Genomic DNA, 13075 nt, shown 5'->3' with positions numbered 1-13075 from the left:
TGTCTTTAGACAGTCGAGTTTTCAACGGGGCCAGCTGATTAGTGGCTCTTTCAGTGGTATCACCATAAGCCCTCGCAAGCTCTTTGGCAGTGTTGAGTGAGTCTAGGTTAATTGTCGCTGCTATAAAAGGAGCCATAGTGTCTGGGGTCAGTTTGCATAGGTTTTCTATAAGTCACCCAGCTCTTCTGTGGTTTTTTTCTGGTAACTCAAAAAATGCATACTCCAGTCGCGGAGGTAATGATCAGACCAGGGACAGGGGTTGCACCCTAGGTTACCTATGGAAAGGTTCTGGGTAAGTACCTAGTCCAGCATTCTGCCATTTACAGCCCATTTATTGCCTCTGGATTGGATTTTATGGCCTGCACAAGAAGTATTTGTCTTAACTGTATAACTGTATAATTACCTGTTTTGCATGGATGAAGAAATTACATTTTGATGAGTGTTGTTTGTAATGTTTGTTTATAAATTGTACATGGAGATGTTTTGTGATGGAATATTATTTTATGGATTCATCAGTAATAAACATACTTGTAGGAATATGGGAGATGTTTCACCTATGATCACAGTGATCAACTATTCAGTGCTTTAGGAAAGGGGATGTCTTGCATTCCATTTAGTGAAATATCTGGTTCACCTTTAAAAACCTACTACGTTTTTCGCTGCTCAGTGTGATAATTGAATGCTAAGGTTAACCTTCTTTCTATGCTTTTCTTGTAAGGAGAAATTCATGATTTATTATTTTCTTTAGAATGTCACCACTTCTGGAAAGAACAGATGGCACAAAATGCATGTACATCGGCAGAATAGCTGGCTCGGCGACATTCTAGACTGGCAGGATATTGCCTCCTTTGTACATGAAAACATTGAAACATTTCTATCTGTAAGTTGGTTCCTTTTTTCTTCTAATTGTTTACCCAGCTATTGTTTAAATTCTCTTTTCCTGTTCTGCCAAGAGTACTCCTTATTAGCCACTGTCAAGATTCAAAATGCTTTGTGGCTGTCTGATTGAACTTTCAAAAACCACAATAGCATTCTCTCTTCCAGCAAAACTTGGTCACTGTTCCAGAAAAGATGTGACGGCTTTGCAACCGCTGATTTGTTTGTATAGGATATGGGCAAATCTTAAAAGAAAAATAACTTTGTACCCTATGAATTTAATATCCCCATTTCTCAGACCAGATGAGGTGAGCATAGTCTCACACACTGTCAGTTAAAAAACATTGGTACCATGTGAAGAGATGTACAATGAGATCGGCATACCCGAGTAGTATGGCAACGCAATACCTATTGTAGAAACACAAATCATAATGGGTGCAGACCCCTATTTTCCATTGGTGTACTGCAACTGTGTTCTCCAAAATGTATGGCCACAAAGTAACAAAGCTAATTAAATTTGTATCTATGAGCTGAATCAGCAGAAAACATTTGCACACTTTTTGTTCACTTGCCCAATATGGAAGGCATTTTGGAAATCCTGCTAAAACTGATATTTTTTTCAACACTCATTCAGCTTTTTCTTGAAATATCTCAATCCAAAACATGTGCTGTTTGTCGTGGCTAACTATATTTTCAGATCCAAGGAAATGTCAAAAAGTACTTGCAATGGAAGTGACTAAAACTCTGACAAGGCCTTTTAAAAGTATATATGTTATGCACTTTATTGCGGAATGGAGATGTAAATAATGTAGTAACATTGACATGAAGTTTGTATGACATTTCACATAAATATGTATGAGATACTATCCCTTTTTAAACACGTTTATGCTTTATTTACAATTATCAAATATACTACAATACCAAACGCAGAATAGAATGAAATACAATGTAGCTCTCTCCAAACCAGGATAAATGATACTACAAAATGTTGCGTGGTCAACAAGTCAGTAATACATCAGGAAAAGACTAGAAGGAAAATAAAAAATAAAATCCAATAAATACATTCCACTACACTAGAAGCCTGTAATAATGTAGTTAGTACAAGAAAGAAAGTGGGCAGAAAAAAAACATTTTTTAATATTATTCTGAATTGAATTGCATACGCAAGCTTTGGATGGTAATACCTACCAGTTTAGTGAGGATCGAGCCATTTTATGGCAAGACCTAGCATTTGTGTAAGTACTTTGGAGTTTGATGGCAATACCTAGCAATGATGGGATTGTCTGGGTTTCTGATGGTAAAACCTGTAATACCTGCTAGATTGGCTCCCACTACTTCTTCACATTCTACTTCCAGGAGAATTAATGCATTACGTCCTAAACAGCGCTTTGCACACAGAACCGCTGCCAGGCCAATCTATTCCTGTTATAAACTCTCTGGCAGGTTCCCAATGGAGACGGCATTAGGAACTGGTACGCCGTTTCATTTATAAGACTTGTTTCCTGATGACTTGCACGCTACATGATTCATGTCACATGTCTGGGGGTGTGGTTGTTCCCACAAAAGCACAGCGGTCACAGGAGCCCGGTGCTTCTGATTAGTTTTCTACTTAAAGCTTCTGTTGCTCCAAGCTACATCGTCAAGCAGCATTGTTTCAGCTTTCCTTTGGTTTCCAGAAAGAAAGAGTTGCCGTTTATCCGGCTTTCGATCAGCTTTCAGTTCAAGCTTCTTTCATCTGCTCATTCCTCTGCACGTTCCGCATCTGCGGTTCCCTGTATCAACTGTTCTGCAGACGACGCACAGAGCACGCGGTTTGTTGGCGTTCTATAGCTGCGGCTGTCTCATCTCCGCCTCCCCTCAGCTGTGCTGTGTCAGCTTCCATACAAACATCAAAGACATTTACAGGGTAATTCATAGAATTTCGCAGAAAAGTGTCGCAAGCGGCTGGCGCAGAGTGTCCGCGTGCGATTGTCTGCGCCAGGCACGTGCGCTAAAACCGATTTCCGCGCACAGCGTATTCATGGATTTTAGGCTCCCAAACCAGCCGTTGCGCAGAGTATCGCAGCGACCCTGCAGCAGCGCCAGTAACGCCCCCAAGAACGCCCTCGCGCAAGGAAAAGCCATCAAAATCGCTAAATCATCGCAAAGGGCTGCGCTAACCCTGGACCAGTTTACAGGGCTGCCAAACAAGGAACGCAAAGCGGGTAACGTGCATATCAGGGGTACGCGTGAAGTTATACACGCGATTAGCCAGGGTGCCAGGGTACGTGTATTTCAGGGGTGCGCGGGAAGTTCAACACGCGATAGTCCAGGGAACGTGTATTACAGGGGTACGCGGGAAGTTCAACACGCGATTGTCCAGGGAACGTGTATTACAGGGGTACGCGGGAAGTTCAACACGCGATTGTCCAGGGAACGTGTATTACAGGGGTACGCGGGAAGTCTTACATGCGATTAGCCAGGGCACGTGTAATACAGGGGTACGCGGGAATTATCACACGCGATTTGGCAGGGTACGTGAATTACAGGGGTGCGTGGGAATTATCACACGCGATTAGGCTGGGTGGGTCCTCACAGGTGTTCCCTGTACACCCTCCACGGCCCCTGCAGGCAGCCCACAAAACAGGGGACTACCCTGCACACCTGCTCATGTCCCCCTGCACCCCCACCCCCCAGCCACCAGGGGCACCCTCCACCAGGCCCCCACTCATGTCTCCCACCACCCCCACCCCCCAGCAGTGCAGGGGCAGCCCCCACCAGTCCCCCACTCATGTCCCCTATCACCCCCACCCCCCCAGTCACCAGGGGCACCCTCCACCAGGCCCCCACTCATGTCTCCCACCACCCCCACCCCCCCAGTCACCAGGGGCACCCTCCACCAGGCCCCCACCCATGTCTCCCACCACCCCCACCCCCCCAGTCACCAGGGGCACCCTCCACCAGGCCCCCACTCATGTCTCCCACCACCCCCACCCCCCCAGTCACCAGGGGCACCCTCCACCAGGCCCCCACCCATGTCTCCCCCCAGCCCCCCAGTCACCAGGGGCAGCCTCCACCAGGCCCCCACCCATGTATACCACCCCCACCCCCACCCCCCAGCAGTGCAGGGGCACCCTCCACCAGGCCCCCACTCATGTCTCCCAGCGTGCTACGTGTATTCCAGGGCTGCGCGGGAAGTTCCACTCGCGAATAGCCTGGGCGCGTGTATTTCAGGGGTGCGCGGGAAGTTCCACACGCGAATAGCCTGGGCGCGTGTATTTCAGGGGTGCGCGGGAAGTTCCACACGCGAATAGCCTGGGCGCGTGTATTTCAGGGGTGCACGGGAAGTTCCACACGCGAATAGCCTGGGCGCGTGTATTTCAGGGGTGCGCGGGAAGTTCCACACGCGAATAGCCTGGGCGCGTGTATTTCAGGGGTGCGCGGGAAGTTCCACACGCGAATAGCCTGGGCGCATGCATTTCAGGGGTGCGCGGGAAGTTTTACACGCGATTTCAGCAGGGTACGTGTATTTCAGGGGTGCGCGGGAATTCTCACACGCGATTTGGCTTGGTACGTGTATTACAGGGGTGCGTGGGAAGTTACACACGCGATTAGGCTGGGTGGGTCCTCACAGGTGTTCCCTGTACACCCTCCACGGCCCCTGCAGGCAGCCCACAAAACAGGGGACTACCCTGCACACCTGCTCATGTCTCCCACCCCCCCAACCCCCCAGCAGTGCAGGGGCAGCCCCCACCAGGCCCCCACTCATGTCCCCTATCACCCCCACCCCCCCCAGTCACCAGGGGCACCCTCCACCAGGCCCCCACTCATGTCTCCCACCACCCCCACCCCCCCAGTCACCAGGGGCAGCCTCCACCAGGCCCCCACCCATGTCTCCCACCACCCCCACACCCCAGCAGTGCAGGGGCACCCTCCACCAGGCCCCCACTCATGTCCCCCTGCACCCCCACCCCCCAGCCACCAGGGGCACCCTCCACCAGGCCCCCACTCATGTCCCCCTGCACCCCCACCCCCCAGCCACCAGGAGCACCCTCCACCAGGCCCCCACTCATGTCCCCCTGCACCCCCACCCCCCAGCCACCAGGGGCAGCCTCCACCAGGCCCCCACTCATGTCCCCTATCACCCCCAACCCCCAGCCACCAGGGGCAGCCTTCACCAGGCCCCCACTCATGTCCCCTATCATCCCCACCCCCCAGCAGTGCAGGGGCAGCAGGCAGTCAGGCAGCAGCAGGTGGGAGCGTGCTCGGGCTCTGGGGGGCAGTAGTTCGGCCTTCCGGGCAGGAGCGTGGTATTCCGTGTGCGTACGCGTGGCCAGCTTGGTACGGAGTGATTTTGCATGTGAAAATCCTGCACGTCAGCGTGAAAACTGAGGAAAGGCCCTCAGCGCGTAAGCGCGTCTGTGACGTGACCCGCACAGGTGTTTCCCACACAGCACGTGATGACGGAGCACACGTGGAAAGACTGCACGTCAGAGTGTAATCGCGTGTGATTGGTGGAAATGGCCCTACACGCAGAAGTGACAAAGCATGTAATAGGTGGAAATGGCCCTAGCGCGTACACGCCGCGTAAGTGACGCTGGACGTGTGGGCCTGTATAAAAGGTACGTGTAGAACACGTTTTCCTTGTACGTGCTTTTCGTGGAGAGCGAGTGGGTGAATTCTGTACTTCTTGTCGTTTCATACGCGATTTACTTCACAGCGTTTCTAGTTCGTATTCCCTGTTACCTCTGACAGCTTTTTCTCTTTTTTCTCTTTTACTGGTTTACCTGGGCCTGTTCCCTCAAACAGTGTTCCCTTCTACTGTTGTCCTGTCTCCTCAGACAGCGGACAAATCTTCTTTTGGCGGGGGTGTTGCCAACCAAACGTGCTCCTTTTACACGCTCGTTTACCTGGCAGACGGTGAGTCACGCACGTATCTAACATCTGTGCTAGCCCCGTGTGTAGCCTACCCCTTCAGAGGTCATTCTAGGCTGCGTGTGACACGCATACGTTCATTCTTGTGTTTCTGGGTGCCACAGCGTAGTGCAGGTTTTTCTTTCTGCACACGTGGTCTAGGAGGGGTTGCGTGCACGTCATCTCCCTTTTTTGGGCCTCCTGTGCGTTGCGTGACCCGTCATCTTTCCCCAGGGGTTACATTCAGCATTGCTAGAGCACTAGGGTACAATTACCATCTGGTACCCAACCCCTTTGACCCCCTGTTGCCCAGGACAATAGTCTACATCCACTCCCATACGCACATTAACATCAGTGCCATGGCTGGGAGGCGAGGATTACGTAAGGGTGGCAAAGGTGGAAGAGCCACAAGTGGTGGCCGTGGTGGATCCGGTAGGGGACGTGGTCGTAACTTGCAGGGTGAGCCTGTCCCCCCATGTGTGGAGGACCAGTCACGGGCACCCATAATCCCCCCCCCCTCCCATTGAGGCTGATGTGGCTGACACCATCCATGCTCAGCCCTTGTTGGACCAGCCCATTGTGGCACCAGACCTGGCTGACTCCATGGCTGACTTCCAGGTCAGCAGGGCTACGACACGTGCGCTGGTGCACGTTGATGCCATCATGCCACGTGGATCTGGGGCAGCAAGGTCATCTGCTGCACCAAGGAGGCAGGGCGGAGAGGCTGCAGGGGCAGCTGCGGCTCCATCCACCCCAGCCCTCACACACCCAGCCAGGACAGTGTCGGTCCTAGTCCATGCTGCTGACATTCCCCCTGACACCATCACACTAGAGCTAATGCCTGCACCAACTCCCATGCTGAGTGTGCAATCCCACACTCCTGATACAGAGTCCACCAGGGCTCCTGCCCCTAGTGTCCAGAGCGGCACAGGACACTCAGGATCACCACCACCTTCCAAGCAGAAGAGGAAGAGTGCTCGTCCGGCACAGGCTGATGCCCCAGACACGGCTACACAGTCCGGCCCGTCCAGGAAGCCCAGCTTCACGGATGACGAACTGAATGCACTTGTCGAGTATGTGTCCGGACATGACAACGAGATGGTCATTGTTGCAGGATCCAAGACCACACCTGCACAACGCCAGGCACACTGGCAGACCGTTGCGGACATCGTAAGTGCCCTTGGAATTGTGAGGCGCACAGCCAATGATTGCTATAAGCGCTGGAATGACCTAAAGCGCAGGGCAAAGAGTAAGCTGGCCTCAAGTCATGCCGCAACTCTAGTGACTGGAGGTGGGTCTCCAGTAGTAGACATGGAACTCACTCCACATGAGTCAGTCGCTGGGACCTACGTCACGGAGGAACAGATCCAAGGCGTGGGAGATCTGGCTGATTACGAGGCATTGTCCGGTGAGTGCAGATGCATGTGTGTGTCATCCATGTGCATGGTGTGTGTGTGAGGGCTTCTGTTCGGGTGCCAGGTGAGAGTGTGTGCGCCTGAGTCGTATGGGTCAGCCATGTGCTTCATGCAATCCTTCCTGCGCAGCTGCATTTGGCCATAGCAGTATCCCTTCTGCCAACAGTAGACATCTAGCCCAACTGCACGCCAGTTGCCCTTGAAGTGTCACCTTGCCACAACATATTTGCTTCTTTTTCACTGTTCATTCAGTCAGTTTGTTTGCATTCCACCACTTTCACTAGGCATGTCGCTGTCCACTAGTCACATGTCTGACATGGGTATGGTAAAGTGGAGTGACTTTGTTACCTGGATATCATTTGTACACACATGTCCCTGTGCAATTGGACCATTTCAGACTGGCAGCTCCAGGTGAAAAATCTGACCTGTTAGAATTAGAAAAGCTATTACATGCGGGAACTGGACTGAATGAATAGGTGCTGCCCTCCTCTCCATCTTCACTCAATAGCAATGGTACATGCCATCTGTGTGATGGCATGTGTGTGTCACCTGCCAATCACAGGCCAATGTGTGATGCCACTGCCAGGCAGCATGCAGAAAATGTGTTCATCTTCCATCTTGGTGTCATCAGTGTGTGCCATTTGCCTGGACTTCATACGCAGTGAGGGTGCATGCATGGGAGGGTTTCAGTCATGTGGGACATGTGTGAATCAAGTACTGGTTCTCTTGCTTCTCAGCCCTCAATGTGTGCCATGGTGCTAATGCCTGTTTCCATTTCTTTGTTTTCATGTCTTTGCAGGGGAAGACGCACCTGATACTGCTGGGGTTGTGGAGATGGTGCAGACCCAGGAGGGGTCCGAGGGCCGACCAACCACCAGTGAGGGACGTGGTGTGGTGGTGGGGGAGAACCCACAAGTGCTGCAGGTCGTGCTCTCAAGGGGTGTCTCTGGCTGCACCTCCCCCGAGCTGTACTCAGGTGTTGATTCGGATGAGACCTACGTGCCGTCGCAGGTGAGTGTTCCAGGGAGGGATTCTGTTCTGTCTCACCCACCTGCACCAGGGTCAGAACCCTCCATGGGGATGTCAGTGTTGGCAGCTACGCCTTCGGTGGTTACGGATGCAGGGTCACACTCTGCGACATCTGATCCTGTTCCTGGGCCAGCAGATCAGAGGGGGAATGCAGTCCTGCAGCCTCAGGCAGTGCCGGCACAGCAAGGCGCAGTTCGCCTTGCCCCAGACAGGTGTGGTGCCCGCCGACGTGGTGGCCGTACGCCACCCGGCAATACCGCATGGGAGCAATCCATTTACGGTATGGCAACCCAACAGGCTGCATCATCCGAGATGATGGCTCAGGCCATGGATAGGGTGGCCACTTCCATTGTCCCCCCAGAAAGGCTGATGGAGCGACTAGAGCAGGCAACCGACTCCATCTGCCAGTCACACAGGGAGGGCATGTTGGGGTCCAACAGGGACAGGCGGGCGGCACTGGCGACTCTGCAGGAGGCCATCTCCATTGAGTCCCAGGGCCACAGGGAAGCCCTGAGGCAGGAGCTCCTTCACCTCAGGACGACTCTTGTTGAGCTTGAGGCTTCAACACACCAAAGGACAGAACAGCAGCTGGAGCGTCTCACCCGTACGCTCTCAGCTGAGATGCAGGCAACGAGGGCGGAGGTCCGGGCATCCCGTGAGTTGTTGCATGGGGACCTCCGCACACTCATCCTCCAGAACCAGACCTACCACACCCGCATGCTTGCAGCCATGGAGGAGCAGACTAGGGCCTTGCGTGGGCTGCCTCCCATAGTGCAACCACCTCCGGATGCAGCTGCACAGGGTGATAATAGCGACAGCAGTGATACTCCCACAATAGGGTAGCCGTGTGGGCCATGAGCCCATGGAGGTGTTTTATCTTCCCAGGATCCACGCAGGTGGGTTCTGGTGTGCATCCTGTCCTCGGACCTCCTGGGTGGCCTCCCCAACCCCCCCGGGCCCATCAATGGCCATTTTTGATTGTTTCTTATTTTTATTTTTATTTTGATTTCTTTTATTCCCAATTTTTTTGGGACGATCTGTTGGCTTCCGTGGTTCCTGTGGGCATACGCTGCATTGTGGCTGGGCACATGCAGGCTTGTAATGTATTTGGTTCAGATGCTTGGGTTTGAGTCACACACACCCCTCCTGCTTCCCGTTTCCATGGGCTTGTAAAGGGTGTGCCCAAGTGACAGTGAATTACACAGTGACGTTGGACTCCCATGAGCTGTGTGGGCAGTCTGTAGTCAATACTGTGTATACATTCCTAGTGCATATTGCTGTTGTGTTGTACACTGCATGTTGCATTGATGTGTAACTCTTCTTCTGTGTCTACCTCCCAATTTGCAGGTCCCTTCCTCATGTCCACACAAGGACCTCTAGTCTGGAGATGGGGTCCATGTTGGCAGCAGTGCACCTACAACTCTACATGGCGACAACACTGCACAGTTGGTAGTGGTGGGAGTGCAGGCATTTCCAGGTGGTGAGACTACTAATATGTAACATTTGTGATGTCATGTTAATGTTACTACGTGCTCAAGTATGTTGTTGTTCCGGCATTGCTGTGAGCATTTCAGGTGTTGCAGGTTTCTAATAGTGCCACTGTACATAGTGAGACTGATGTCATGTTGTGGGGATTACTTTGTTTACCTGCAATTAGCATGACATGGCACGGTGTGTCGTGTGGCGGTGCTGGGGTTGGGTTGGCTGACATGGCACTGTCCTCTTGTTGCATTTTGCAAGTGGGTATTCATTTTAGCTGCTTCAATGTGTAACTTCACAAAACTGCATTGGTGGTGTCTGTGTGGGTAGGGATGCACACATTGTGACACTTCCAGGTGAACAATCTCAGGCTGATATGGTTTTGACGGTTCATTCTCCAGACATTCAGGATCAGTGTCAGGTTGAGTCATCATTGATTGTCAGATGGAATGTGCCAGGGCAGTGTGCACTCCACAGGGGTGTGATTTCTATGTGAAGTAATTAGCCACTAGCTGTGTACGGGCTGCCTCCCCCCGTGCCCTTTCCCCTCCCATGCGCAGCGGCTGTGCATGTGGTTGGGGATGTGGGGCCACCACCATGTCCACGGCCAGGCCCCGGCGTGTTGCAACGTTGTGCAGGACACATGCTGCCACTATGATCCTGCACACTACTGGGGGAGCGTATAACAGCTGCCCGCCAGAACGGTCAAGGGAGCGAAAGCGTGACTTTAGCACTCCGAATGTGCGCTCCTCTATGCCCCTGGTTGTAATGTGGGCTGTGTTATATCTTACCTGGGGTGGCGTGGTGGGGTTCCGAATTGGTGTCATCATGTGGGGGCTGAGAGGGTAGGCACTGTCCCCTGTGGAGGTGGTGATTGGTATCATTGGTGGGGTTGTGACCTTGCTCAGTATCCAACATGCATGCATGTGCAGTGGCATACATACTCACCAAGCAGCCATGTATCGCCATGCCGCCCAGCTTCTAGGTCCCGGCTTAGGGTGGACATTCGGTAAATGAAGCTGTCGTGGGTAGAGCCGGGATAGTTGGCATATACTGAGGTGATGATTCCCTTGGCATTACATGCTACCTGCACGTTGATGGAATGCCAGTGCTTGCGGTTCCTATAGATGTGCTCAGATGCCCTGGGGGGACGTAGAGCCACATGGGTGCAGTCGATGGCACCTAGCACTTTGGGGAATCGTGCCACAGCGTAAAAATCCAGGGCAGCAGCATGCCTTTCTGCAGGTGTTCTGGGCAGGTATATGTGCCTGCGGACTGATGGCCGTGCAGTGATGATGTTCAAGACCTGGTGTAGGCAGCGTGACTGGGTGGCCTGTGACACCCCACCCACTATGGCACTTGTCCGCTGAAATGATCCAGTGGCTAAGAAGTGCAGTACATTGAGGACCTTCTCCAGGGGGCTGAGTGCTTGGGAGCACAGGGTGGGTGATGTGAGGTCATCCTCCCACTCACTCACCAGGTCCAGTATAATGTGTGGTGGAAACCTGTACCTCCCATACACCTGGTCATCAGGCATCCCGAAAAGGCTGGTTCTGGGGGTGAATATTCTGGCCCTGACTATCCTCCTCCTCCTCCGTTGGTAGCCCACTGCCACTGCTGCTAGGAACGGTATGTTCATCCTGGCGTCTGAGCTTGTTATTGTTAAAGTCCGCAAATGTATGCTTTGCGCGTGTTCTAGGCGAGCGTGTGACCCGCGCACCCCTGGAATCCAGTTCCCAGTCCAATAGCGTGTGGAAATTCACACGCACCACGGGATACAGGTTCGCTGACGTACTTGCGTGTGTAAGTGCCCGCGCACCCATTAAATACACGTACATAGGCCAATCGCGTGTACGCGCACTTTTGTCCAATTACACGCGATGACACTCTGACGTGCAGTTTCTCCACGTGTGCCCCGTCATCACGTGCTGAGTGGGGAATACCCGTGCGGGTCACGTCACAGACGCGCTTACGCGCTGAGGGACTCTGGTCCAATAGAATCGCGTATGCGTGCTGACGCGCTTACGCGCTAAGGGCCTTTCCTCGGATTTCACGTGCCAAATCACTCTGTATCAAGCTGGCCACGCGAAAACACACGGAAGACCACGCTCCTGCCCAGAAGGCCGAGTTACTGCCCCCCCGTTCCCCGAGCAGCCTCCCACGTGCCATCTGCTGCCTGCCTGCCTGCCTGCTGCCACCGTGCCCTGCCATTTGGTGCCTGCACATCAGCCATCTGCAGGGGTCCAGTTGCTGTGTCCACCCCTGCTGGAACTGAAGACTCCCGACTGGGATTACATCGCTCCACAGCCCAGCCCCAGGACCCAGTTGCCCACCCACACCTGCCTCTGGGGTTGCCATGTCGGGCACTTCCACATCTGGCACCAGTGGCAACCCCAGGCCAGAGGGGCAGAGGGGCACCAGCTTCACTGTCACCGAAGTTGGTGTCCTGGTGGAGCATGTCCTGGGGCAGTATGATGCCCTCTTTGGATCGTCCCGCGCCAGCAAGGAAGGACGGCAGAGGATCTGGGCCGACTGTGTGGTTGCCATCAACGCGGAGGGGGTGGCAACCCGCGACGTCCTGAAGATCAAGAAGCGCTGGGAGGACTTGAGGTCCAGGACCCTTGTGAAGGCCCGGCGCCTCGTGGAGGGGGGCCGGGGCCGCATGAGTTCCATCCAGATGAGGGTCCTGGAACGCGTACGCCCAGCGCTCCACGCCCAGATCCTTGAGAGGGAGGCCCGTCTGGAGTTGAGCGGTAAGTGTCCATGCATTACTGTGTGAGACAGGGCATGTTGCAGTGTGCTGGTTCTATGATACTTGCCTGTATGTGTGCCATAGGCCATGTAGGCATGTATGTGTGCAGGGACATCATGGTAATGCATGTGCGACCAGTGATGTGTGACCCACATGGTTGTTGCATGTGTTGAAATGCCGCATGGGGAGCCCTATGCAGATTTAGAACATGAGAGCATGCCAGTCTCTGTACCTGGACATGGGTGGGGGTGAGGGATGGGTGCTGATGCCAGGTACATATATGGTAGCCATGTCTGTGTGCCTGACCTGCGTGTCTGTGACTTGTGCATGCCATGGATGCATGACACATGTGTGTGACAATGCACAGATTCAGTAAAGCAGCCAAATTACCCTTGTATCCGCTGTGTTTGGTGTGTTTGGGGCCAGATGGATGTGACTGAGGTGAAGTGTGTGCATGTGATAGGCATGAGCCATGATGCATGTGAGTTACATATCATTGAATGTTCCAAGAGTCCATTGGACATGCATGGAAATGTCCATGGCATGCACCATGCCTGTTACTGTGTGTGTTTTGCCTGGACTGACCCATGTGTTGTGGAGGGACATGATGGAAGTGTACTTTGACAGTGGT

General features: G+C 53.2%; 1 protein-coding gene across 4 annotated transcripts in view; it reads left to right on the top strand.

Annotated features, from left to right (window-relative positions):
• Window positions 1–13075, top strand: part of TMEM245 (transmembrane protein 245) — a 956632-nt gene that overhangs the window by 545077 nt on the left and 398480 nt on the right. For all 4 annotated transcript variants that reach the window (XM_069620553.1, XM_069620551.1, XM_069620552.1 and 1 more), the window contains one exon: window positions 749–880. In XM_069620553.1, coding sequence (XP_069476654.1) covers window positions 749–880 — 132 coding nt within the window. The remainder of the gene's footprint in view (window positions 1–748; window positions 881–13075) is intronic.

The sequence above is a fragment of the Ambystoma mexicanum genome, chromosome 5q, assembly GCF_040938575.1.
Source record: "Ambystoma mexicanum isolate Mex_15411 chromosome 5q, UKY_AmexF1_1, whole genome shotgun sequence".
Taxonomy (NCBI): Eukaryota; Metazoa; Chordata; class Amphibia; order Caudata; family Ambystomatidae; genus Ambystoma; species Ambystoma mexicanum.
This window is presented reverse-complemented; position numbering and strand designations above follow the sequence as displayed.